This window comes from Rhineura floridana, chromosome 6 (genome assembly GCF_030035675.1).
Source record: "Rhineura floridana isolate rRhiFlo1 chromosome 6, rRhiFlo1.hap2, whole genome shotgun sequence".
In the NCBI taxonomy this organism is placed as follows: domain Eukaryota; kingdom Metazoa; phylum Chordata; class Lepidosauria; order Squamata; family Rhineuridae; genus Rhineura; species Rhineura floridana.
Genome location: NC_084485.1, coordinates 150557637 through 150585588, shown reverse-complemented (window position 1 = coordinate 150585588; position 27952 = coordinate 150557637). Strand labels below are relative to the sequence as shown.

Sequence of the window (27952 nt, the reverse complement as noted above, 5' to 3'; positions counted from 1 at the left end):
ATGTGAGAAGCATGAACCAGGGAAAGTTAGAAATTGTCAAGCAAGAAATGGAACGTATCAACATTACAATACTTGGTGTGAGTGAATTAAAATGGACTGGAATGGGACATTTTCAATCAGGCAACTACAAAATATTTTATGCAGGAAATGAGAAATCAAGAAGAAACGGGGTTGCTTTAATAGTGAGAAGTGATGTAGCAAAAGCAATGAGGAGCTACAATGCAAGGTCAATGAGATTAAATGGGAAACTTATTAACATAACCATCATCCAAGTCTACGCTCCAACATCAAACGCAGAAGAAGAGGAATTGGAGAGATTTTACGCAGAAGTACAGGAGGAAATTGATCACACACCAAAACATGATATGATGATAATCATGGGGGACTGGAATGCAAAAGTAGGGAACAGAGAAGAACTAGGAATTGTGGGGAAATGGGGCTTAGGTGACAGAAATGAAGCAGGAGTAAGACTTATTGAATTCTGTGAAGCCAATGATTTGTTTCTTGCAAACACAGTTTTTGAGCAACCAAAAAGACAACTGTACACGTGGACATCACCAGATGGTCAATATAGGAATCAAATTGATTATATAATTGGAAACAGAAGAAGGAGAAGTTCCATACTTTCTGCAAAAACAAGACCAGGAGTAGACTGCGGTACAGATCATGAACTGATTGTATCGAAAATCAGAGTAAAGCTAAAGAAGACCAACAAAGCACTCATAATGCCAAAATACAATTTAAATAACATCCCAGAAGCATATAAAGATCAAATAAGGAACAGATTTGAGGCTTTAAACTTAGTTGACAGAGAACCAGAAGAACTATGGATTGAAGTCAGACTCATGATCAGGGAAGAATGCAAAAAGACAATACCTCTAGTTAAAAAGAGAGAGAGACCGCAATGGATGAAACTCATCAAATGGTTAAAGAGAGAAGGAAAGCAAAAGCAAAAGGAGATAGAAACATGGTCAGAACCCTAAATGCAACTATACAACAACTAATACATAGGGACAAAGAAAACTATTACAATAGTTATTGTATAGAAATAGAAAAGGAAAACAAAATGGGAAGAACAAGAGCCCTATTCCAAAAGATTAGAGAAATGAAAGGGAAATTTAAACCACGAGTAGGGATGTTGAATCGACAGGGGAACACACTGACTGACCTAGATGAAATCAAAGGAAGATGGAAGCAATACACTGAAGAACTCTATAAAAGAGATGCAAGGATGACAGATTCATTCATGGAGGAACCATATGATGAAGAACCAGAAATTTTAGAATGTGAGGTGAAAGCTGCTCGTAAAATTCTTGGAAAAAACATATCACCAGGAATAGATGGCATACCAATAGAGTTGCTACAAGCTACTGAGTCTGAATCTGTCCAAATTTTGACAAGAATTTGTCAAGAAACATGGAAAACTAAACAATGGCCCACAGACTGGAAGCGTTCAATATATATCCCACTTCCAAAGAAAGGGGATCCCAGAGATGCAGTTCAACGTATCCGTTTGTTATATATTTCTAATCTCCCCCCGTAGCCAATTTATTGTTAATTCCCTCTTCCGTGTAATTTAGTCAATCGACTGTAATTGCCTGTAAATTTTCTTTGATGGGTCCCTGACCGCAATAATAAAGATTTGATTTGATTTTGATTTGGGATCCCAGAGAATGCAGTAATTACCGAACTATTGCCTTAATATCCCATGCAAGTTAAGTAATGCTCAAGATTCTACAACAAAGGCTCTTACCATATATGGAGCAAGAAATGCCAGACGTCCAAGCTAGATTTAGAAAGGGAAGAGGCACCAGAGATCACATTGCAAACATACGTTGGATAATGGAACGGAGCAAGGAATTTCAGAAGAAAATCACCCTGTGCTTTATAGACTACAGCAAAGCCTTTGACTGTGTAGATCATGAAAAACTATGGAATGCTTTAAAAGAAATGGGGGTGTCACATCATCTGATTGTCCTGATGCGCGACCTATACTCTGGACAAGAGGCTACTGTAAGGACAGAATGTGGAGAAACCGATTGGTTCCCCATCGGAAAGGGTGTGAGACAGGGGGGTATTTTATCGCCCTATTTGTCTAATCTGTACGCAGAACATATCATACGGAAAGCGGGATTGGACCAAGATGAAGGAGGTGTGAAAACTGGAGGGAGAAACATCAATAATTTAAGATATGCAGACGATACCATACTACTAGCATAACCAGTAATGAATTGAAACGAATGCTGATGAAAGTTAAAGAGGAAAGCACAAAAGCAGGACTACAGCTGAACATCAAAAAGACTAAAGTAATGACAACAGAAGATTTATGTAACTTTACAGTTGACAATGAGGACATTGAACTTGTCAAGTACCTCGGCACAGTCATTAACCAAAATGGAGACAATAGTCAAGAAATCAGAAGAAGGCTAGGACTGGGGAGGGCAGCTATGAGGGAACTGGAAAAGCTCCTCAAATGCAAAGATGTATCACTGAACACCAAAGTCAGGATCATTCAGACCATGGTATTCCCAATCTCTATGTATGGATGTGAAAGTTGGACAGTGAAAAAGGCGGATAAGAGAAAAATCAACTCATTTGAAATGTGGTGCTGGAGGAGAGCTTTGCACGTACCATGGACTGCGAAAAAGACAAATAATTGGGTGTTAGATCAAATTAAACCAGAACTATCACTTCAAGCTAAAATGTTGAAACTGAGGTTATCATACTTTGGACACATAATGAGAAGACATGATTCACTAGAAAAGACAATAATGCTGGGAAAAACAGAAGGGAGTAGAAAAAGAGGAAGGCCAAACAAAAGATGGATTGATTCCATAAAGGAAGCCACAGACCTGAACTTACAAGATCTGAACAGGTTCATGACAGACGCTATTGGAGGTCGCTGATTCATAGGGTCGCCATAAGTCGTGATCAACTTGAAGGCACATAACAACAACAAACAACAATATTTTATTGAGCCCATGCAGGCCACGATGCGTGGCTGATGGGCTGCATTCAGTTTGGTGGTTCAAAAGGTTTGCAAGGTTTGAACTAGAAGAAGAAACACGAGGTACTGGAATCAAGGAGTTTTGCCACAACATGCAGTTTGGCTCTGCACATTTGCTCCTGGCACATTGTGTTTGAAAAGCTGAAACTGGGCAAATTACAATGCCAATGTATCCCTTTATTCCAATAAGGCATGGAAGTGTTTCAAGTGCAAAAGGAAAGAGGATGTTAGAAAAAAACAATTATGTGGTAAAAATGGAATAGCAGGGTCCTATGCGGATGTAAAGGAAGGTTTAAGTCCAATGATTAGTGACCCATGAAAATAAGGTTGCCTCATGGTCACATTTGGCTTAAAAGCACCAATGCCGCAAGGACGGTCCCCAAGTCTCAGAGCAGAAAGAAGCCAGGACACCATCACACAGCTTCTTTACTAACTTCTCCACTAATTAATCATAGTTATAATCCTAAATACATCGTTAGTGCAAGCCCCTTTCACACTTATGGCAAAAAAGGATTTTACAAATCAGGCTGGTTTACAAAACAAATGCTTCACACAGATGCCCATAGGTACCGCTATATAATGACAATCCACATGAGCAATAAGAGCATACCTGTGTAGATTTGCAGGTGAATGTGCATATGTGCAATACCTCAGCTATATCCATTTTCCCCTTCACACTGGTCCCATACCAGTTTTTCACCCCCCGATGTGTGCACATCCCTCCCCATTCTTACATACTTTTAACAATTTATATTGCCTACTCTCTTCCTTAGGAATGGCAATGTTCATAAACATCTCATATTATCTGAGCCAATGGCAAAGGAGGACACACTTCAAACCTCTGAAATGAATCTAACAGCCATATTGCCTTTGACCACAAGGTGGCGCTCAACTCCCACCTGAGAGTATCTTACATGCATGGGAGAAGCACTCATTACCTTTCCTCTAGAATTCCCTTCAACACCCCAATGCTGGCATGAAATGGCCTGCCTGGCTACAGCATTGGCTGCTAGTGTAGAAAATCAAACGAGAGAGAGAGGGGGGGGGCAGCTGTTCTTGGGAAGCCGCCTAGTACCCCTTTTGACATCATGTATACCTCTCTCTCCTGGGCACACTGGGCAGGGGTGGTTTCTGGAGTCTTCCTGCATGCCTCTGGTGAAATATAATCTACTCCAAGAACTGAACTGTGATATAAAATACCTGCTTGTATTGTGAGATTTTAGTTGCTTTACGAGTGCTGAATGGTGCTTCCGCTCTTGGTCGAACAATGCAGTAATTGGGGCTGCAGGAGCCCCAACGGCATCAGAGATCTGGGCTCATGCAACCTCTGTCATCTGAATAAAGGAGCACAGCGAGAAGTTTCATAAGCATCAAAGTACTTTCTATGAGTTAATATTTGAGAAATCAAAGCATGTTACAAATATTTACTTTTTTTATCCCACCCCACAAATAGGCAGCGTGTTTTCCTTTCCCAATACACTACTACAGGAAAGAGCAGAAAGCTCCTTTCTATCGAAGAGCTCTTGGCTGCAATAAGCCAGCTAGCTTTATGAACCAATCTGCACAAAGCCAAGCTCGCCCAGGATTTCATAGCAGAATCTAACCTCACGTATCTGGCGAGCAGCGTCTGTGGTGAGCAGAGCAGCCTCTACTTGCTGAGCTGCAATCTTGCATGTCGTCTCCTGTAGAGTTTCTGCTGCCTCCTGCCGTGACTGAACCAGCTGCTGGAGAGACTCTGCAAGGGCCTGTTCTCTTTTAATCCAGGGGCCAAAGGGGCCAAACTAGAATTTTGATGTGACAAACATATTTTTATATCTCCTTTGTGTGCACGTGCCAAAACCGAAGGATGTGTGTAATTTGGGAAATTTGGCGGTAATGTTTCATTAAACGTGATAGCCAAAACTGCTCAAGCAGCAAAAATCAGTTCAGGCAATAATGAACTATAAATGGAATGGATTATGGAATGCCCTCCCTTGTGAGGTAAGATAATAATAATTATTATTATTATTTAAAATATTTCTATCCAGCCCTTCTATCCTACAATAGGGCACTCAGGGCAGCTACAATAAAATAGCACACATATATAATAAAATACACAATAAAAACACAAACATTACAATACATTAAAATGCACAGAATACAATTAAAATACATAAAATGTATAAGCCCTCTCTCTTCCCATTATTATAAGCCTGTTATTATAGGTATGCCCACTCTCTTTCCATTTGAAGATCCATCCCTTTATGCAAGCATTTGGTTAAATCTCTATCCATGTCATTATACTGATGTTTTAGAAGATTTTATGGATTTATTTATACATAGGGTTTTTTTGTCTGTTTTTGTATTTTTAAATCTCTGTATGGTTTTATATACACTTTGTATTTTTTAATCTATGTAATCCACCTTGGGACCTGCATTCCAAGTGAGAGGCAGATAACAAAAATAAATTTATTATTATTGTTGTTGTTGTTGTTGTTGTTGTTATTATTAAATGGATGGAACTCATGGTAAATAACTAGGAAAAGAAAATCAACCATTTTATTTCAATTTGTGACTATAACATAGTGTAGCTAAACAATTTCAGCTTCTTCATCCTTTTCTTTGGACAATATGTATGTTACAACAAGTGTGTGCTCATTAGAGCCAGATGTCATGGAGCTGTATCCAACATAGTCATACTCAGCTTAGATCCATTGAAAAGGAAAGTTAAAAATGATGAAAACGTGTTTGACACACAATTCCAGGTTGACCAAATATATAGCATTTGGTACCTGAACTATTTGTTTTTATGGAAAATGTAGACTTGCCTTGATCTGAAGAACTTGAATGTGGGATGTCCAGCCCCTTGGCATTAGGGCAGGATCCTCTATTGGGAAACACTAAGCACCAATATAGGTTAAATTTTACTGGGCATAGGAAGGGTGTCCTGCAGAAGTACTTATGGATCAGATTATCAAAGGAGCAATCCTATGCTTCTTTGCAGAGCAGCTGAGGAGTCGGAGTTGTGGACCTCCCTCTCGATGGTCTGGGGAACATGTCTATGGATTAAGGCTCCCAAGTGCAGCTGTGGAAACCTCTGCCATACCCTTGATGTTCTGAGAGTGGTGGAGGTTGAATGGGATATTCCAACCGTTTGATCTGCTGGATCCAAAGCCCTCATTTCCCTGTCATTCCCTGGGAAGGGGGGGAAACTATGTGAGCCTTGCAACTGATAAATACCGCAGTTATTCCCCTAAGTGTGAATGTAAACACATTTTTGCCGTAGCCCTTTATTTTATCTTATTTTTAAAAATTGTACCTCATTTTAGTATTTCTACTACTTCTGTGGCTAAGAAATAAGTACACAGTTAAAGAGTGTACAAAATGATAAACACTTATTCAAAACAGCAGGTAAACTCCAAAGTCATTTTTCCACATATTCAAGACTGCGAGTTGGATTTGCAATGGAATATTTATAAACAGGAAAAACAGCATAGAGACATTATTCATTTTAGTTGTAGAAATCCTTTCTACACAAGATATTGGTAATGATGTCCAGAACTCTACTTCTTGTTCAATTTCTTTACATAATCATTTATGGTTTGAGTTTAACAATTTCTGCTAAATGATCTCTTAGGCACATGGGCAGATATTTACCATTCTAATGTCAATGGTACTATTGTTGGTTGTACAAGCTCCTATTTGATTTTATTTTGAAACTTCAGACCTATCCATTCTAATTTTTATAACTGATCGTGTATACAGGCAGTGATTGTATACGCTCTTTATAAGATGTCTGTGGCTGGGTCAATATTAGTACAACATCAACAGCATATAATAGTATTTTTTGATGACTTGACCCAGCTGTACCCCAAAATAACTGCTATGACCAGGGGCTAAAGCAAACAAAAATGGAGAAAATGGGCAGCCCTGCCTGATGCCTCTCAGTGTCAATAAAAAATCATTCTGATAAAAATCATTCCGATAGATGACCATTTGCCAAGACACATGCACTGGACTCAGCATATAGGAGTTGTATCCTGTTTTTAAATTGGCCACTCAAGTTAAAGTGTTTTAAGACCAACATCAGGTAATTCACTCAAACCTTTCATATGCCCTTTTGACATCTAAAAATAATGTGTTACAATCCTATTTTGAGTCTTTCACCATCTTGATTATATTTGCAGACTTTTAAAAATTCTTAATAAATAATCCTGTATGATCTTATGTCTATGTATGTTGATATTACATTATTCAGTTGTGATGCTATAGTTGAAGTTTTTATTTCTAGTTCATAGTTTTTAGTCATAGTTGGCGGACCAACTGAAGTTGGTAATGAGAGTCACTTGGATCTCTAGTGACAGTGATGGATCTATTTTATTTATTTATTTATTAGATGTATATCTCGCCCTTCCTCTCAGTAGGAGCCCAGCATGCGTAAGCACTACTTCTTCAGGAGTGCAACTTCATCCAGAGCCGGTACACAGACCAATTTCTAGACCTGCAAATGAACAAGCCATAGGGTCTCCATCTTGTCAGTTTTCAGTTGCAATTTCTTAATCCTTATCCAGCCCATGACTGCATCCCGGCACCAGTTTAGGATATGCATGGCCTCTCCCAATTCAGATGTTACAGAGAAACAGAGCTGGCTATCAGCATGCCAGTGACATCTTGCTCCAAACCTCTGAATAATGCCCCCCAGTGGCTTCGTGTAAATATTAAATAGCATTGGGGACAAAATTATGCCCAATGGCATCCCGCAGATCAACTGCCAGGGGACTGAGGAAATGGACTGCCTTCATGTTTTTCATGTTTGAAAGACCTTATTACCTGAGCTGCTTTCTCTCTTGCCACATCCAGTTGCCTCTGACTTTCTAAAGCCTCTTGCTCTGCCTTGAGCTTAAAAAGAGCCAAGTTGCGCTCATGTCGTTGCTGCTGTGCCTGTGGATTAAATTTAGTTTAGTTTTAGTTTATCAATTTATATCTGGCCTTTTGAATAAAAAGCATTCAAGGCAGCTTACACTGAATATATTTCAGTAAGGATATTCATACCTCAGTCAGTGAATTCTAAATATTTCATTAATGATAAACATTTATACTTTGGCATCCTTAGTATATCTCATGCTTCAGTATCCTTTATTTCCTATTTCTTAAAGTTCACAACTTCCATCCTGATCATACCAAGATCACAACATCGCAATCAATAAAATTTGTGATATTAGCTATCTAAATTACATACAGGTACTTCCGACAACTGTGGTTATCATTTTTAGGAATCATAGATTTCAAAGTTATTCCTTCTTTTGAACAAGAACCTATTCGCTTTGCAGCTAGTAGTCAAAAGTAAGCTGATAAAGAGCTGCCCGGCTGCAATCCAGAATTTGCTCAAGTGCTTTTTAAAATTTATAGCTGAAATGAGAGACAAGGCAATAGCGGTGGACTCTCCCAAGCATTCTCCAGCCTTCACCTGGTCTTTTCATCTACCTTTCCCTGCTGATTGCTGTGAAGGACAGGATCCCAGGTGTGCTGCAGCCCTGAACTTATTTGGGAAGCTGAGCTAGCTAATACGTGTTCTTGTGCTTTGATTTTCCTGAGTGGTGATGCTACTTGTAACTGAGATACTTTAAAGCTATTGGGGTGAGATCTATAAGCCAAAGCATAACAATTGTTCTGGCTCTTCTGCTGTCTTGCACCCAAGTTAAGGTTGCAATCCTAGCACAGCCTTGCTGGTGTTAAGTGCTCAGCATATCTGGGTAACTGCCAGGGCCCACCATTGATGCTAGCCCTGTCCCCTCCCTGTCACGGGTCTGTGAGCTGCCCATCATTTTAATTACCCACATGCTCCACTATGCTGACCACCATTTTAATTTCCCACAGTGCCCTGGGAGCAACACTACACTGGAGGTATTGTGGCTAATTAAAATAGCAGCAGGTAAGCCTGCTCAGGGTTACCTTGGCGGATCCTCAAATCTGGAAACTTAAAGTAGTTGCTAACCACCCCTTGCTGTTCTGCCTTCAATAGCCCCTTGATCTGCCACAATTAAGAGGCCATAAAACATTTATCTTGGTGTCATGAAAGGTTTCACTTGCTAATTACTGCAGATCAAGTTGATATTAAAGGTACAGCAGAAGAGGTCAGTTGAAAAGTTGGCAATCCCACTCTAAAGCACAATTTTAATGTGGTGCTGCATAAATTAATAGCAAAATCAGATTTATTTATTTATTTATTACATTTATATACCGCCCCATAGCCGAAGCTCTCTGGGCAGTTTACAGCAATTAAAAACAATAAAAACAAATATACAAATTTTAAAACACAAAAAACAATTTAAAAACACATACTAAAATGCCTGGGAGAAGAGGAAAGTCTTGACCTGGCGCTGAAAAGATAACAGTGTTGGCGTCAGGTGCACCTCATCATAAAGATCATTCCATAATTTGGAAGCCACCACTGAGAAGGCCCTCTCCCTTGTTGCCTGCCTCCCAGCTTCCCTCGGAGTAGGCACCCGGAGGAGGGCCTTAGATGTTGAGCGTAGTGTATGGGTGGGTTCATGTCGGGAGAGGCGGTCCATCAGGTATTGTGGTCCTAAGCCATGTAAGGCTTTATAGGTTAAAACCAGTACTTTGAATTGAGTTTGGAAACATACAGGCAGCCAATGCAAGCGGGCCAGAATCGGTTTTATATGTTCGAACCATCTGGTCCCTGTTACCAATCTGGTTGCTGCATTTTGCACAAGCTGCAGCTTCCAAACCGTCTTCAAAGGCAGCCCCACGTAGAGCACATTGCAGTAATCTAGCTTGGAGGTTACCAGAGCATGGACAACTGAAGCCAGGTTATCCCTGTCCAGATAGGGGTGTAGCTGGGCCACCAACTGAAGTTGGTAGAAGGCACTCCGTGCCACCGAGGCTACATGAGCCTCAAGTGACAGAGATGGTTCTAGGAGAACCCCCAAGCTACGAACCTGCTACTTCAGGGGAGTGCAACCCCATCCAGGACAGGTTGGACATCCACCATCCGGTCAGAAGAACCACCCACTAGCAGCATCTCAGTCTTGTCTGGATTGAGCCTCAGTTTATTAGCCCTCATCCAGTCCATTGTCGCAGCCAAGCACCGGTTCAGCACATTGACAGCCTCACCTGAAGAAGATGAAAAGGAGAAATAGAGCTGCGTGTCATCAGCATACTGACGGCAACACACTCCAAAGCTCCGGATGACCACACCCAACAGTTTCATGTAGATGTTGAACAGCATGGGGGACAGAACCCCTGCAGAACCCCATACTGGAGAGTCTAGGGTGCTGAACAATGCTCCCCAAGCACCACATTCTGGAGCCGACTCACCAAGTAGGAGCGGAACCGCTGCCATGCAGTCCCTCCCACTCCCAACTCAGCCAGTCGTCCCAGAAGGATACCATGATCGATGGTATCGAAAGCCGCTGAGGGATCAAGGAGAATCAACAGAGTCACACTCCCCCTGTCTGTCTCCCGACAGAGGTCATCATACAGGGTGACCAAGGCTGTTTCCGTGCCAAAACCAGGCCTGAAACCTGACTGAAAGGGATCCAGATAATCGGTCTCATCCAAGAGTGTCTGGAGCTGGCCTGCCACCACTCATTCAAGGACCTTGCCGAGCAATGGAACATTTGCTACCAGCCTATAGTTATTAAGATTTTCTGGGTCCAGGGAGGGTTTCTTCAGGAGTGGTCTCACTACTGCCTCTTTCAGGCAGCCAGGGACCACCCCCTCTCACAGAGAGGCATTAATCACTTCACTGGCCCAGCCAGCTGTTCCATCCCTGCTAGCTTTTATTAGCCAAGAAGGGCAAGGATCCAGCACAGAAGTGGTTGCACGAACCTGTCCAAGCACCTTGTCAACATCCTCAAACTGCACCAACTGAAACTCATCCAAGAAATCAGGACAAGGCTGTGCTCTGGATACCTCGCTTGATTCACCTGCTATAACACTGGAGTCTAAGTCCTGGCGGATGCTAAAGATTTTATCCTGGAAGTGCCTGGCAAATTCATTACAGTGGGCCTCAGATGGTTCTACCATGTCCCTTGGGCTAGAGTGTAATAGTGCCTAGACAATTCTGAAGAGCTCCGCTGGGCAGCAGATTGATGATTTGATAGTGGCAGCAAAATATTGTTTTTTTGCTGCCCTCACTGCCCCTAAATACAGCTTACCATAGGCACTTACCAGTGTGTAACTGCATCCACCAGGAGTTCGTCTCCATCTGTACTCAAGCCGTCTCCTATATTGTTTCATTGCTCTCAGCTCTGGGGTATACCATGGAGCTGTACGAGCTCTACACAGGAGCAATCATATCAACCGCCCGGGTCATTTCTGTATTCCACAGTTCAACCAGGGTTTCGACAGGAGCGCCAGCCCTATCAACCAGAAAACTCCCCAGAGCCCTTTGGAAACCATCCGGATCCATTAGTCTCTGTGGGCGGACCAGCTTAATAGGTCCCCCACCCTTGCAGAGGGGAAAAGCCGCTGTAAGTCTAAACTCCAGCAAGTAGTGATCTGTCCATGACAGATGGACTGATGTAAGGCCCCCCACATTCAGATCACCATCTCCATGTCCAGTTGCAAAAACCAAGTCTAAAGTATGCGCTGCTACATGTGTTGGACCAATGGCATGTTGGGACAGTCACATGGTTGTCATGGAAACCATGAAATCCTGAGCCGCCCCAGATAAGGTGGCCTCGGCATGGATGTTGACATCCCCCAGAACCAACAGACTGGGGGATCTCAACAGTACAGCCGAGACCACCTCCGTCAGCTCAGCTAGGGAGTCTGTTGGGCAGCGGGGTGGGCGGTACACCAACAGAATCCCCAGTCTGTCCCACTGACGCAACACAAGGTGCAAACACTCCAGACCAGTAGTCACATGGATAGGGTGCTTGCAGAGGGAGATGGAGCTCCTATAGACCAGAGCAACCCCCCTCCCTGATGGTACCCTGGTGGGCATAGCTGGGAGAGATTGACTCCTCCTTGCTCACCCACCCAGGTCTCAGTTATACATGCCAGATTGGCTGCCTTATCCACAATTAAATCATAAATGAGGGAGATCTTATTATGTACCGATCTGGCGTTTAGGAGCAGCATCCGGAGGTCTGAGAGCTGGCTGATAGGGCAACCAACAAACCTGCAGGTGTGGGGAGAACCGGAACAAGGCACAGCCGTTAACTGCCTGGGCCGCATTCCCCTTACCTGGCAAGTCCTCCTCACAACACCATATCTCCCTCTACCCATCACTACACTAATTGTGACCCCCTCAAGTCCTCCCGTTTGGTTCTGAGTCCTCTCTCCCAGGCACATAACATGATGCTGAGTTTTGTTGGCTATGAAGCCAAAACACAGCTACTGAGAATCAAAAGGGATGTAATTGTATGCCCAGGGAACCCTGAGGCTTACAGAAGTGGAAAAAGACATTGGGAGGAAGCACTAAGAGGTCCAACTCCCATCCCCCCTCACAACAGCCTAATGAAGAATGATCATAGGGGCTCATCCAGACGACTGCAAAATGTGTGACACGCCCGTTATGTGTGTTCATTATTTTTCGGTCGTCCAAATGACATCTCGTGCTGTTACGCATTTTCGCGGGTTAAATCCGCTCCTTGCAATACCAGCAAAAATCCGATTTGCTGTTTAAAATTGGGAATAATCTGCTGTGCCTTCAGAAGTTAGGATGCAATATCATGGACTTTACAGCTGATGGGTGGTTCTTGGGCATTTCCCCTTGCCCCTTCTCCTCATTCCAGCCAATCACGTATCTGCACTTTTGCGCATGTGCGAGAATAAGCCCAGGAAAATTGAACCAATCATCACAATGGTGGGGTGTTGGGGGGGGGATCTGCAACTACTGCACAGATGCATTTTATTTTTTGCCAGCCTGCAAACTGGGCAGCTGCTCTGGGTGAGATCTGCAATGCACAGCAAGCGAGAAAGGGGGGATGGTCGGTTTCAGCCTGCCTCCAAAAGCTTTGTCAATTTCATTCTACTTGCTGGGGGTTTTGCTTCAAATCAGAAAAGCATACATTAGTTTAAGTGTAATATCACAAATGCAAACAAGAAAAGGGCTTCTGGTCGGTTTCAAGCCAGCTCTGGAAAGCTTTGTCAATTTCATTCTCCTGGGAAGGAAAGGGAGAAGGAGGGGGGGTGACAGTTTCTTGCTTTTTTGGAGAAATAAGTGCAATTGCCAGTGTGTGTATCTCCTTAAATATCAATAAAGGCAGAAAAGCATACATTCGTTTAAGCATAATATCGCAAATACAAACAAGGCAGGCGTGAAACCGACCAGCAGCCTTTCCTTCCGAGGTGAGAACTCTTTTACAGCCATATTGTGCTTCGTTGCAAAGGGGGAGAGGAGCATACGTCATTTTTTTGCTGACCAATTGGTTGATGGGGGAGGTTTTAGAGGCGGAGCTTGGAAAAAGCGAAAAGAATGTAGGGGTCTTAGCACTGCATATGCGGGTGCAAAAAAGGGTTTTTTTAAATTGGGAAAGAGTGAACTAAAAGGCAAAGTGAGGACTATCAGATGACAAACCGAATATGGAAACCGTGGATTATTCCGCTCCATTTGGATTGCAATCTCTTTTACCCTGGATTGCTAGGTTTTCTGAGGCTCAGAGAGCAGAGCCTCGTAGATAAGTAACAATGCCAGGCAGATGAGGGGTGGTGGTGGAACATGATGGTGTCTGGTGGGAGAAGAAAATGGCTTCTTGGTAGGTTAGGGGGAAAGCCTGGCTCTGAATGGTTCCTCAGTGGCGAAGCTGGATGGACATGGAGGAGGGAGCTGTCAAGCCAACCAGAAAAATAGCCTGTCCCCTTGATTCTGGCCCATTACCTTAAGAACCCGCTTTTTCCCATGGAGATCTGGAGAAGACAGCACCCCTTAAGTTCAAACTCAGAGACTTGACAACCCTAATTTATTACTGTTTCGGAATCAACCCATGCAGGTGTATTTTTAAATACTGGGATTTTTAAAAAATATTTCATCACCACCACTTCATGAAGGATTCCAGCCAGTGTACTAAAGTGTGTATAAACTCCAGAAATATATAAATACAATTTAGAGCCAACAAATAAATATACCAAAATGCAGAACAAAATAAAAACCTGAAAAACGAAAAAACAGAATAGAGTATAATTCCAAAAATAGAAGTGAGACCTATCACAAAATGCTGCGGTGTGGAATGCTTCTGTTCAGGCTTCTCCATTCCATCTCTTGCCCCCCCCCGCCTCCCATTTTCTGTTTGTTCTTCCTCTACCCAATTGATGCTTAGTAGTCTGTGGTCCGTGAGCATGCTCATTCCTCATTAGACTATTTTTCGGTTCTTCCCCTTTTTCTGAAGGTTTCCTGTACTTCTGACCCCGCCCCCAGCCTGCCGATACCTCCCTCTTGTGCATGGATGGTGCTATATGCTGTTGTAAAAGAAAGAATAAAGAACTTCAATAAAATGTAATTTTGAGAAAAAGCATTAGTGCAGCTTTGCCAGCCCTGCCTTCGCTTTTAGCTAGGCAAATGCATCTCTTACCCAGGGGACTTGTCTTACAGCAACAACACCAGTGAAGCACTTGTTTCTCCCTCTTTAAGCCAGTGTAAATTGCTTACAGGTTTTTGGGAAATAGAGTAGGGGAAAAACAAAACAACAATCTAAATAGGCCAATGGCTCCAGTCCAAATATTTTGTTTTCCATGTCTTTGTTGGAAGTTGGAAATTTTGCAGACTGTGAGTGTATACAGGATACGTAAGGGTAGCATGTGTAGGGGCTAGCTGGCTATCAAAAGCATTCTGGGAAAATATTTGGAAATCTGACTGTCTGTTCAGTGGCATCTCTTCAGATGACTTTACCTCATGCTCCCTCTCCAATGTACTGTCTGTAGTGCAAGGTTTAGAGAAGTAAGAGCTGGTCTTGCTGATATAACTACAGCAGGCTCACTCCTGCAAATACTGTAGATGTTCATGCAGGTAAGTCTGTATGACTAACAGGGTAACACGAGGAGAGTGAACTCATGTGCGATTGCAGTCACTCTTTGGCAAACAGGAAGATTGGAACACAGCGGCATCACTAGCGGGAGTGCGGAGGGGTGCGGACCTCCGGCACGCGCCCTCCCAGGGCATGGAGGGGAGTGGCTGTTGTTGCGCGCATGCACGCACACATGCACTCACCACTCGCTCCAGGCTGGTGATGGAAGGCCCATCCCGGCTTCACTGCCAGCGAGCGGGCGCATGCTGTCGGTCTCGCCCGCCCGCCTCCAAAGAGGAGTTGGCTGCGCCGACCCGGAGCACTTCTCGGCTGCTTTGCCAGCCAACAGCGTGGGGCAGGGCGGCTCTGGGTGTCACCCCCCCTCAGGGTGTCACCCGGATGCAATCCGCACCCTCCGCACCCCGGTTGTGACACCCCTGAGCATACCTGCTTGGCATGTATTGCAGAACTGCGCATTCGCGGTATAGCGGAAAATTTATTCCATTTGGCAAGCGGGTTCTTGCATATTTCCCTTTCCAGCTTGCCAAACACTCCCTCTGGCTACAGTTACTCATAGCCTCCCCGAAGTACATACAAATGTCTGTGGCTAGGCAACTGGGGAGGACTATCCTGTGAGAGGAGATGGGGCAACCCCCTCTGAATACTGCTTAACATGTATACCCTTTGCATAGGGTAGCCATAAGTCGGGATCGCTGCTACCTCCGTTCCCATGGGGTAAAGGCTATAGCTCTGTGGCAGAGCACCTACAGCAGCATATCTGCTTGGCCACAACTGCACATTCGCGATATAGCGATGAAGTTATTCAATTTGGCAAGCGGCTTCTTGCATGCTTCCTTCTCCGCTTGCCAAACACTCCCAAGGATTACAGCCATTTATAGCCTCCTGCAAGTAAATCAAAAATGGTGCTCAAGAGTGATATGTGTTTCCCCTCCAGTTTACCCTTCCTTCTGCTTTCACAAATATGCTTTCTTGGATTTGCGCAATTTCAAAAATACAAACCGGTTAAACATGCCTGTTACAATTCTTTTCATATACAAGGACGTCTCCGTTCTCGTATATACTTTGACAAACCATTCCAACAGCTGTTTACTTCACAGTGACAGTGTGCACCGGGCTCTATAGGAGGCCGGAGCACCGGCCTCTTTTGTAGTAGGATGAACGCTTGCCATGAACGCGCGTGTGGAATGCTTTTGCTTTTGCGTTACAGCGTTTTTACGGCCTACACCACCGGTATCCTGAGATGGAAGTGATGGCAGCCGGGCGACCAAGGAAGGGGGGCTATTGGCACGCGGAGGAGCTGAGGCTGCTCCTAACTTTGGTTAAGAACGCGGGCAAAGCCGAGTGACTCATGGGGAGCACCCCCCTCCTTACTGCTCCAATTTTCCAGGCGATGGCATGCCAGCTGGGCGAGGCTGGGTTCCAGCACACCACCGCACAGGTACACTCATGTTTCAAGCAGCTCAAGGCCGATTTTTTTAACACCATAAGAGACCGCCGTATTTTAAAGATCTATATGGCTTGTGGAAGGAGGGGGGAGTCCCTCATGGGAGGATTGCGGGCCTGCTGGTAAGCACCTGAATCCAATAACATGTGTTTTACATTGTATATTTGTTTTAATGTTTTTGATTGCTGTAAACCGCCCAGAGTGCAATAAAGAAATTAATAAACTAATAAATAACGTCTGTGAGTTAAGGTCTTAAATATGCCTCCTTGGGAAGGTGTTAACATCATGTTTATTGAGTTTGATGGGACTGTGTACTGCTTGGGTTCCGCTTTGCTGTCATGCCCGCTGTCCAGGTACGGGCAATTGCTGACATGATCTGCTGTGGGGAGCCACAGTGCATGCCTCTGACCTCTCCACATGTGTGGACAACTGGATAAAAGTTGCCAGTTACCAGTGTGTGTGTTGCCTGTTGCCTTCCTCCAAACAAGGTGGTTGGCAATTCACTGGATGTCATGTTAGGTCGCTGATAATTCATCTTTGATTTAACAATTCCCTTCTCCACCCGCAGCGCGGCCAACACTCTCCTCGGGAGAGGACGATTTGGTGGAGGAACAGGCAGAAGGTAGGCCACCAATCATACAGGGTCATGGCCAGCCGCATGCAGGTCAGTCTTAAAACTGTTGGTGCAGCCAATTAACTTGCAACTGTTATGCGTTATGGTATTTACAGTTGCTATGCACCCAGGGTTGCATATGTTCGACGGCTCCTGCATCTCACCATCCCTTACACTGTTTCTGAAGGATATGCAACCACACAGCAGGCCGGATGGAAACGAATGGCATGGGCAGCATTGCAGTTGGTGGTGCAAACTGTCAACAAATGATGCTTTCTGTGGTTTCTTCATAACAGGCGAGTCCTCCCAGGCCACACCACCCAGACCCATGCCCACCGTTCCCGAACCAGTCCACGTTGCGTACACCACCACCCAGACGGACATGCTACCCCAGTCCACCCAGACAACCAGCCTGGAAGATCTTCTGGCCAGGATCGAGATCTTGGAGAGGACAACTACCACCCTAGGTGAGATCTGGGTCGATTACATACATGTAATTGGGCCAAAGCATTGCATTTTTATCTCATCGGCTATGCGTGCAAAGTTTGGAAACCCATGCTCTGCCTTGTAATGTGAATAACATGCAATGTGCACGTGGCCACAACATTCAATGCCAATTATTCCTCTGCATTTACAGGTCAGCATTTTGAGGAGGAAAAGAAGGAGAAGCAGTCCACCGCGGGCACCATCAGAAAGATGGAGACGCTGTGGATCCCCGGTCTGCACCACAGACTGCGTGCCCTGGAGGCAGCACAACATGGCTCCACCGAGTTCCCCACTCAGGCTCCAGAACAGCGCTAGCTGTTTCTAACCCATTCTGTCTATCCCAGTTTGGCACCCCTCCCATCGTCCCCATCTCCTGTTATACAGCTTTTTTTGGTTTTTGTTGCGTACCAGTAAAAAATTTTTTATAAACCCTTGCTTGGTCCCCATGTCATGTTTTAAGTGTTGCCTGATTCATCAGAAAGACCAGCACATGGCGCAAGACCCCTCCCACAGTCGCCATTGCATATTCTGAAGGCTGACCTGTTCCTGAGGAACCTTTACAACACATTTGGGACCCCTTGCACGGTCCCAATTGCATGCTACAACTGTTGTGTAGTTGTTCAGGAACACCTACCAAAAGTGTAGGACCCCTCCCACAATCCCCATTGCACATTGTAGAGGCTGTCTTGTTGCTTAAGAACATTTACAAAAAGTGTGGGACCCCTTCTGCAGTTTAAACTTGTGTGTTGTTGTTGATACACGGTTAAATCTTCCCCACACGTCTTGGTGTGTGTATACCATGTAATACACTAGAAGAGTAGCATTTCCTCTTTATTCATAAAACTTTAAATAGTGCATTGAAACAAACTAACTCCTTAGGTTCCTCAGTGCAGGAAGGCGAGTGTGGGTATGCCAGACATTGTTCTGTGCTGCAAACCCTATGAAGGTATCCATTCAAGAACCGACGTCCCCAATAGTTGTATCAGTTCAACATGGCACTTATGTGTCCCCTGAGAAGCGTCCAGGCAGAAATACAGCATGACATTCCCACGGGAGGAAGGGCAGGGTGGTTCACTGACCGACATTTTGAAATTACCTTCGCTGGCTTTACCTCAGGTAATCACACTAGGGAAAAGATGCTTCTGACTGCCGGTGTATGTGGAGATGAACTGTTACTTGACAGGGTCACTGTACATGTCCCAAGAGAAAAAGGCTAAGGGCTATATGGCTGAGGCTTCCTAACATGTCGAGAAATGCGCTAAATGTTAGGAGTGGACGTCAGAGGCTGGATTGATTTAGCCAGCCCTAGGGAGGAAGAGGGTTCGGTGCAATGTCGGTTTACAGACCCGCCCACTTGACTCGGGGGGAACCTGGCGTCAGACACTGCTGTCACTCGCTCTGCCTCAATGACGGTTTCATCATCGGAGGCTGAACTGTAAGCCCTGCGATTCTCAGGAACAGATGGAAAAGGGTTGGAATGTGCTGGTGCGGTTAGTGAGCAGGCCAAAGGGCGACAATCTGGCAGTGTGGGACTGATGGTTTGCTGCCTGTTTTCCTTTTCCTGACGCCTTTTCACCTTTTCTTCCCTGGGCACCAACATTTGCTTTAACGTGGGAGGGTGCCCTTTGGAGCTGCTCAAATGGCACACTTGTCAGTTGTGTCCCTTTTCCCTGTGTAATGGCACTTACGCTGTTCACGCTTCCGCTTGACGCGCCCTGTTCCTGGAATGTGCGTGTCAACGTTTCCAGGCTGGAAGCTATGCCACTCACTACAGACACAATTCCATCAACTCTGTCCCTGTATCGGCTTCGCTCAAGCCTGTCCTGTTCAGCCCTCACATCGTTCTCCTTCAGTAGCGTCATGAACTCCGCATGTCCGCTGGCTGCCGCTCTGTCCCTCCTACGACTGTCCTCTTTTGCTTCCTCAAGTATCGCCAGAAGGAGCACCTCTGTTCGGCTTCCTTTTGGCTTCTTCCTCCGAAGCGCCGCAAGATGAACAGCAGGGGACATGGTCGCAGTAGGGTTGTGTACAGCTGGGTCTGTGAATGGAGCCGAGCCAGAGGTTAGTTGTGTGCTCTGAAACTATGGCAAGCATTCCTACTGTAAACAGTCAAGTAGGAGGGTGCATGATGGTCAACGCATGACAGGGATGACACACACACACACATGGAACACCTGCAACAATGCTACATGCCACAATTTGAACGGGGGTCCTCCTCATCCACATGTTGTGTTTCGCCTCCGGCTTCCGAACCTACAGGAGAAAAAAGACAGAAGCAGTTTATAGTAAATAGCCACCCAGAGAAACAGTGATGGATGGATAAGCTGCAGCACTAATGCTGTTTGCAGTATTCAGACTGCTCACTCTGGTAAGTGCGGATTCGTGGGTGGACGTTTGGTTCTCCAAATATCTAAAAGAGCCTGTGGAGCATGATGGTACGTATTGCTGAGACATCACTGGAGGGATAACCCGCAGACTGTTGCACAAGATCGAAGCATTCTGTGTGTGGTGCTGCACACATACCTTTCCCCTGGTATACATTCGGTGCCGGTATTGGCACGGGGAACCAAAAAAATTTCCAAACATGGGATTAATGGAAGCTTACCTGGTTGTTGTTCGCAGGGGCCTTGACCTCCAGTCACTTCTGCTGGGTCTTCATTGGCATGTGCATCTGTCCCTTAGAGCAGGAAGACATAGAGAAGTCTGTCAGCAAGCCTGGAATATGGATAATATTCTCGAGACGGAAAGTGTCCACTATTAGAAAAGGGGCATGCAGTGAGCAACCACACTGGTCGTTTTCAATATCCCGTTGCCCCCACCCATCCTTGCTGACACGAGTCAGAGTGGTGTTTTCGGTGTAACTTCATTCTGACTCACCCAACAGTCCACATTCCTCGATGTGACTTCTGTTGATTGTGCTCAATTCAGTTTGCCTTGAAAACTCCACGCGGATTGCTGCCGGCATAGATGTTCTTTCCGTGAAGTTCTTGCCAGAGGAAGCAGCCTGGGGTGCATCATTGGCCGTATGCACATGCAGACTTCGGGCCACTTGCAGTGGGGTCATGCTGGCATCCCCTCTCAGAATGTTGTGCAGTTGCTCATAGTATGGACAGGTGGTCCTGCTGTTGCCCGATTTGGAGTTGTGAGCGACCACCCGTCTATACTCTGCTCTCATCACTTTAGTCTTGTTCCTGCACTCCATGGCCGTACGACAGTGGCCTCTGGTCGCCATCTGTTGTGCAATGCTCTCAAACGTATCAATGTTCCGGTGGCTCCTTCTCTATAGTCCTTGGACCTTTGATTCACCCCAAATGTCCAGCAAGTCCATGACCTCAGCAGAACGCCAGCTGGGACCTCTGGCCCCATTGACACATTCATGGCCCACAACCTGATGGGAGAGGTGTGCCTGCTGCTCCATCCTATGTCCTCCTTTCCTTTGACTGTACAGGGGTTTTTTGCCGCTCGCAACGGGTGATACTTCTGGTCCCGCGGGAAGCACTGTGTAGGTCAAGTCCAGAAGGTCGCAGGCAATGTTCAAGGCTGAAAAAGAAAATTTTGCAGAAAGGCACACATAATAATGGTTGGATTCTCTCTCTATCTCTCTCTGCATGTATGGATCTATGTATCACCCGAGAAAGAGATGTGTATATATAGATAGATATATATCCATATAATCAAACCACAACCTGAACAACATGGGAATAGTTGTGAAACACGTGTAATTCTGAGAAGTAGCATTACATGCAGGGGCGCCTGTTTGTGTATATAACATGGAGCAACCTCTTCATGGCAGTGTCATGCACAGAAAAGGGGGCAGTATTAGCTATTAAGACGAGTCTTCTCAGTGGCTATATTGAGTACCTCCGCTTGGATTGCCTTGCTGCAGTCGGCAGGAAAGGATCTTTAGCCATGGCAGGGGCATAAAGCATGGGCAGTAAAAGTTTACCCTCTCATATTACAATGGAAATTGACTATGAAACAACTTGGAAGGGGATGGCCCCCGTGTGCAGCAGCGTCTGAACGTTAAAGACGTTGCATTGCTTGACAAAGCATAACATGGCTGTTTGACCAGTTTGCATTTTCGTTATAGCGCAAAGCAAGTAAAGCACATTTGTGGAAGCAGCAGCAAGTAAACTTGAATGGGAAACACATATCACAAGGGCAATAACGCCGGCGCTGCCACTACGCACCGGGAAGGGGGGCCGTGAGACGGTTGGCTGAGGCATGTTTGTTTCCTTTCAAGCCATGCAGTCTCGCCAGCCGCTTCCCACTCTGGGGGCATCTCCCGCTCTTCCGCTGCTTGCCTGAGCTATTTGTCCCCTCTCCACTCATCAGCTGTGAAGCGGGTGTGCGGGAGGCTTTCAGGTGGGAGGTTTGAATGCCTTGCCTGAGTGAGTGGCCTCCTTGTGCTGCCCACCACCCGGTCACCAGCTGTGAAGCACGTTTACAGGCAGTGCTTGCCATCTCATTTTGGGTGGGAAAATTGAAAGAGGTGGGCCCCGAACCACGCTTTTGTCCCGGGCCCCGCACAGGCTAAGGGAGGGCCTTACAGGGGCAAACGAACACCAATGAACAGCAGCCACCAACACTGGAGGGATGCCGCAGGCGTGCCACGCCATTTATGTAGGAAAGGGTGGTGGTGGTGGTTTGGCGTGAAGGGGGGGCATGCATGAGCTGAAAAAATCCTCTTACCTTATAGGGAGCCTCAGAACAGATGATCGGATGGCGAGAGCAGTGTTCTGCAAAGGTGCATTAGCGAAAAGTTGCAATGGCGGGCAAAGCTTCTTTCTCAACTACGAAAGCGCGTGATTTCCGCTTCTGTGCAAAACCGCATTTCCGCATCTGCGCAATACATCCATTTGCACTGATTGGTTACGTTTTCCCGGGCTTTTCCCACTGCCGTTTGCGCACATGCGCACACATCAAAACACAGAATTGGCTGGAAACAACAAAGGGGAATGGGAAACCGCCCAAGGAGCACCCATGCACCAGCCTCCTCACTAAAATCCGTGGTATTGCATCCATGTGGCGGAAGGCACAGCGGATGATTCACGATTGAAAAAAGATAATCACATTTTTTGCGGTTGTGCCAAAGTGGATTTAACCGCACGAAAAAGCGCTTTTGCGCGCAACGTCATCAGGACGACCGAAAAATAACGAGAGAACAAAGTGGTCATGTCACACATTATACGGTCGTCTGAATGAGCCCTAAGTTAAAAAAGAAAAGAGCACATCAAAATAAAGAATTCTAATTCAGTCCTCTCTTTGTTATGTCAGTTTTCTATCTGCAGGATTTTTTTTACACCAGAGAGCTTTTTTTAAAAAAAGGAGTCTCCAGCAGCTGTCTAAAGTAGTACAGTCTGTTCTGCCATTTCAGAACTCTGCCACGTCATTCCAAACCCAGCATTCATTGTTCAACACTAGGAAGCAGACAAGCCACAGGAAACACAAAAGGTCTGACCAGATGCCTAAAAGAAAAGAGAGACAATGAGAAAGTTAGCAATTGTCATGCACTACTAAGTGAGAAAGCCCTACGGGCTGATCTTAAGACATGTGGAGAGGTTCAGACTCCTGTGAGAACACTGGGCCCGTGTGGGATGACATTTCTATGGTGCCGGGGCCTGTCTCCATCTTTGCCCAGGTGTCTGTTCCGTGGTCCCTTCACTCTTAAGGATTCCAGCAATTATCAAAGGTCTCTGTTAGCTTAAGCTCCTGATTCTGTATGAGATATGACTATTTTGAACATTATAGCACCCACAAGGGATGTCAGAAGGAGGTGGCACAAGGGCTCCCAGCCATGGGACTTTTGCATCATGTGCCAGATCTGCCCCTTCCTCCCTTTTAAATTATTTAAAAATAAATAAATAACTTTGCTTGCTTTGCTGCATTCTGAAAAATGCAGTGCTGGTGAGACCCCACCCACCCATGGCTGGCCCATCCATTAGGCACAATAAGGCAATTGTCTCAGGGATGGAGTGGCATATAAACCCCTAGCTCTCTGCTCATGTGTCTTCCCACCACTCCTCTCCCTTATTTTTAATATTTTGCTGCCACTAACACAGTGGCAGCACAGCTTCCCCTCTTCTCCAGCTTGCTCAGGAGGAGGGAAGGGGTCCCTCCTCTGAGTGAGGCATTCTGAGAGAGGTGGGCAGGAGAATGCCTGCGTGACACCACCGCTTGTCCATGGTGGCTAGACATTCTCTTTTTAAATTATTTAAAAGTTTAAAATAATTTTAAACCTGCCATGCCAGCTCTTTGTAAAATGCCATGTACGTAGATGATACTAAATAAGTAATAAATAAATCCTGTAAGATTTCTAACAGTTCAGGAAACCCACGGACACGTCTCTCAAAGTGCCTTCCCCCTTGTGCTCCTTCCACACACCAGGTTCCCCATTCCTCCTCTGCAGAAGCCTCCTTTTGCCACAGCAACAGAACCTTTAGTGAGAGCTACAGCAAATGTGAATGTTGTTGCATTCAGCAAGACTGGGGGGGAAACAGTGAGAAAAATAATGCATTATGCTCCAGATCAAGCTCTTCTCATCCACTCTCAGGTTTTATGGAGGAGGAAGAGTGAAATATCTTTACAATACAGTATCTCTGCCCAAGGACACAAGTGAGCAGAGTGTTTGAGGTTGGGGGGGAGTATAGGAAAGGGGGAAAGTACCATTGAGCATCTAATTATAATTTCTCTGCAGAGCAAGAGATGCTGGGCTGATCTCATTATTCATGATTGCAGGGGGCATCTTTCAGTACCCTTTAACAACCTCTATATCAAGGTCAAGTGTGCCTTAAGAGATTCTTCAATTGCTACCTTGCAAAAGAGAGAGAACAGAGCCCTCATTATCCAGATGCCTTGACTGTACAAAGGGGCTGGCTGGAATAGAAATGTAGGTAGAGGAGTCACTATGAGGATACAGCATGATAACCTTTTGGGGGATATGTGGATGGACAAGATGGACCTTCCCATATAATGACAATCACTTGATATGCTGGACAGAGGAAATGGGGGCTGTTTATTGCCTCACAATCAGTCATCAAAGATCAGTGTCTCTTACGACTATTACCCAACAAGGGGAGGCAGGCTGGGATGTGAGGGGATAAAGATGGGGAGGGACCATAGTCCAGTGGTTAGAGAACATGCTTTGCATGCCTTAGGTTTTGATGTTTCCAGTTAATCAGGTCTTGGGTAGCAAAGGTGAAAAAGACCTATGCTAAGTTCAACCAGGACACTTACTGAATTCTGTGACGCCAACAACTAGTTTCTTGCAAACACATTTTTTGAGCAACCGAAAAGATGACTGTACACATGGACATCACCAAATGGTCAATATAGGAATCAAATTGATTATACAATTGGTAGCAGAAGATAGAGAAGTTCCATACTTCCTCGAAAACAAGACCAGGAGCAGACTGCGGTACAGATCATGAACAGGTAATATCGAAAATCAGAGTAAAGCTAAAGAACAACAAAGCAACCATAATGCCAAAATACAATTTAAATAACATCCCAGAAGAATGTAAAGATCAAAAAAGGAACAGATTTGCAGCTTTAAACTTAGTTGATAGAGAACCAGAAGAACTATGGATTGAAGTCAGAGACACTATCAGGGAAGAATGCAAAAAGACAATACCTCTAGTTAAAAGGAGAGAAAGACCTCAATGGATGACTGAAGCAACTCTTAAAATGGTTAAAGTGAGAAGGAAAGCAAAAGGAGATAGAAACACAGACAGAACCCTAAATGCAATAATACAGCAACTGGTATGTAGGGACAAATAGAACTATTACAATAGTTATTGTATAGAAAGAGAAGAGGACAACAAAAAAGGTAGAACAAGAGCCCTATTCCAAAAGATCAGAGAAATGAAAGGGAAATTTAAACCAAGAGTAGGGATGTTGAATAATCAGCAGGGGAACATACTGACTGACCGAGATAAAATAAAAGGAAGATGGAAGCAATACACTGAAGAACTCTATAAAAGAGATGCAAGGATGACAAATTCATTCAGAGGAACTGTATGATGAAGAACCAGAAATTTTAGAATGTAAGGTTGAAAACTGCTCTTAAAATACTTGGAAGAAACAAATCACCAGGAACAGATGGCTAAATCTCTCAAATTTTGACAATCAACAAATATGGAAAATTTGGCCCACAGACCGGAAGTGCTCAATATACATCCCATTTCAAAAGAAATGGGATCCCAAGGAATGCAGCAAATATTGAACTATTGCCTTATTATCCCATGCCAGTAAAGTAATGCTCAAGATTCTACAACAAAGGCTCTTACCATATATGGAGCGAGAAATGCCAGACGTCCAAGCTGGATTTAGAAAGGGCAGAAGCACCAGAGATCATATCGCAAACATATGTTGGATAATGGAACGAACCAAGGAATTTCAAAAGAAAATCACCCTGTGCTTTATAGATTACAGCAAAGCCTTTGACTGTGTAGATCATGAAAAACTATAGAATGTTTTAAAAGAAATGGAGGTGCCACAGCATCTGATTGTCCTGATGTGCAACCTATACTCTGGACAAGAGGCTACTGTAAGGACAGAATATGGAGAAACCAATTGGTTCCCCATCGGAAAGGGTGTGATGGGTGTATTTTATCGCCCTATTTAATCTACACACAGAACATATCATACGGAAAGATGGATTGGATCAAGATGAAGTAGGTGTGAAAATTGGAGGGAGAAATATCAATAATTTAAGATATGCTGATGATACCATACTACTAGCAGAAACCAGTAATGAATTGAAACGAATGCTGATGAAAGTTAAAGAGGAAAGCACAAAAGCAGGAGTACAGCTGAATGTCAAGAAGACTAAAGTAATAACAGAAGATTTATGTAACTTCAAATAAAAGACACATAATAACAACAACAACAGAGTCTAGAAAGCTGCTGACAGTCATCAATGACAATACTGGGCTGGATGGGCCAATAGTCTGACTGAAAGACTGCAGCCTTTATCAGAGGCGTCACTAGGCGGGTGCGGGAAGTGCAGACCACACCCGGGTGACACCGTGAGAGGGGTGACACCCAGAGCCGCCGTGGGGGCTCCCATCTGGCTGGTGCAGAACCCAGGAGTGCACAAAACCCGTGCAAAGGCATGCGGAGCCCAGACTGGAGAGGAAGCGAGGGACATGTGAAGGGGAAGTGGTCCCAGGAGGAGGAGGAGATCTGTCGGGAGGAGGCTCCGCCCCCAGCAGACAGCTGCCTGCTGGCTCCCTTGGCACCCCAACGTGGCAGGCCAAAGGCAGGCTCTGGGCAAGTGGGCGGGCAAGCCCTTCCCCGCGGTGGGCTGGGGCTGGGCAGGTCTCAGGGGAATGTCCTTGCTGGCCTGCCGCCAGCTCAGAGCCGCCGATCGGGGCGTCCCGGCAGGCAGTCGGTGCGGCCGTCAGGCCCCACACTGGGTGACACCAACCCTAGTGATGCCACTAGCTTTTATATGTTGGCAGAGAGCCAGTGTGGTGTAGTGGTTAAGATGCTGGACTACGACCTGGTAGACCAGGGTTCAAATCCCCACACAGCCATGAAGCTCACTGGGTGACCTTGGGCCAGTCACTGCCTCTCAGCCTCAGAGGAAGGCAATGGTAAACCCCCTCTGAATACCGCTTACCGTGAAAACCCTATTCATAGGGTCACCATAAGTCGGAATAGACTTGAAGGCAGTTCATTTCCTTTTTACATATAAGCATGATTGTGTTGCTTTCGCTTTAACTCAGTATACAAGCTCTCCTTCTTGATTTTATAACATCTGAGTCTTGCTAAAATGCTATGTGTGTTACTAGGGCAACAACAGCACTGATGCTTAGAAGCAGATAAAATAAGGTAACAATGCAGATTGATATAAGACCTGAACTAGCTTAGTCATTCTTCCATAAGGTTTTCCTCTCATGCTTCATAGTGAGGGCAATAGTTTGATCAGATCCTACAAAAGGGGAAGGAAAGATAGATTTGGAGGTGGGTTGTTTAACCCACACAGACCCTCCGTGGTGCAGAGTGGTAAGCAGCGGTAACGCAGCTGAAGCTCTGCTCACGGCCGGAGTTCAATTCCAACGGATGGAAGAAGTCAAATCTCCAGTAAAAGGGGTCGAGGTCCACTCAGCCTTCCATCCATCCGTGGACGGTAAAATGAGCACCCGGCATATGCTGGGGGGTAAAGAAAGGCTGGGGAAGGAACTGGCAATCCCACCCCATATATACGGTCTGCCTAGTAAATGTCCTAAGAGTCGGAAACGACTCGCATTATAAGTGCGGGGACACCTTTACCTTTTTTGTTTAACCCACACATTAGATGTGTAGTCTAATCCTGGGCATGTTTGCTAAGGTGTAAGCCCTTCTGTGTTCAGGCAGACCCATTTATGTATGAATTGGTTTGTAGACTAAGGGCCACACTTTAGAACAGGAATTGTCAGCTG

At 45.1% G+C, this 27952-nt stretch overlaps 1 protein-coding gene across 1 annotated transcript; it reads right to left on the bottom strand.

The window, feature by feature from the left end:
- Window positions 1-18343: 18343 nt before the first annotated feature.
- Window positions 18344-22144, bottom strand: LOC133386892 (myb/SANT-like DNA-binding domain-containing protein 7). Its single transcript, XM_061630664.1, has 5 exons — window positions 22076-22144; window positions 20403-20805; window positions 20131-20202; window positions 19719-19778; window positions 18344-19563 (listed from the first exon to the last, which is right to left on the bottom strand). Exons 1-5 carry the CDS (start codon window positions 22142-22144, stop codon window positions 18977-18979), a joined length of 1191 nt encoding a protein of 396 aa, XP_061486648.1. The 3' UTR covers window positions 18344-18976.
- Between the last annotated feature and the right edge of the window lie 5808 nt (window positions 22145-27952).

What these genes read in the sequence shown, in the direction of transcription:
- LOC133386892 (XM_061630664.1), bottom strand. Translation starts at nt 22,144, where the DNA reads ATGGCGTGGCACGCCTGCGGCATCCCTCCAGTGTTGGTGGCTGCTGTT. An exon ending in ATTGGTGTTCGTTTGCCCCT is followed by an intron (nt 20,806 to 22,075) that starts GTAAGGCCCTCC and finishes CAAGGACTATAG; the next exon opens with AGAAGGAGCCACCGGAACAT. An exon ending in CCCCTGCGAACAACAACCAG is followed by an intron (nt 19,779 to 20,130) that starts GTAAGCTTCCAT and finishes TTTCTCCTGTAG; the next exon opens with GTTCGGAAGCCGGAGGCGAA.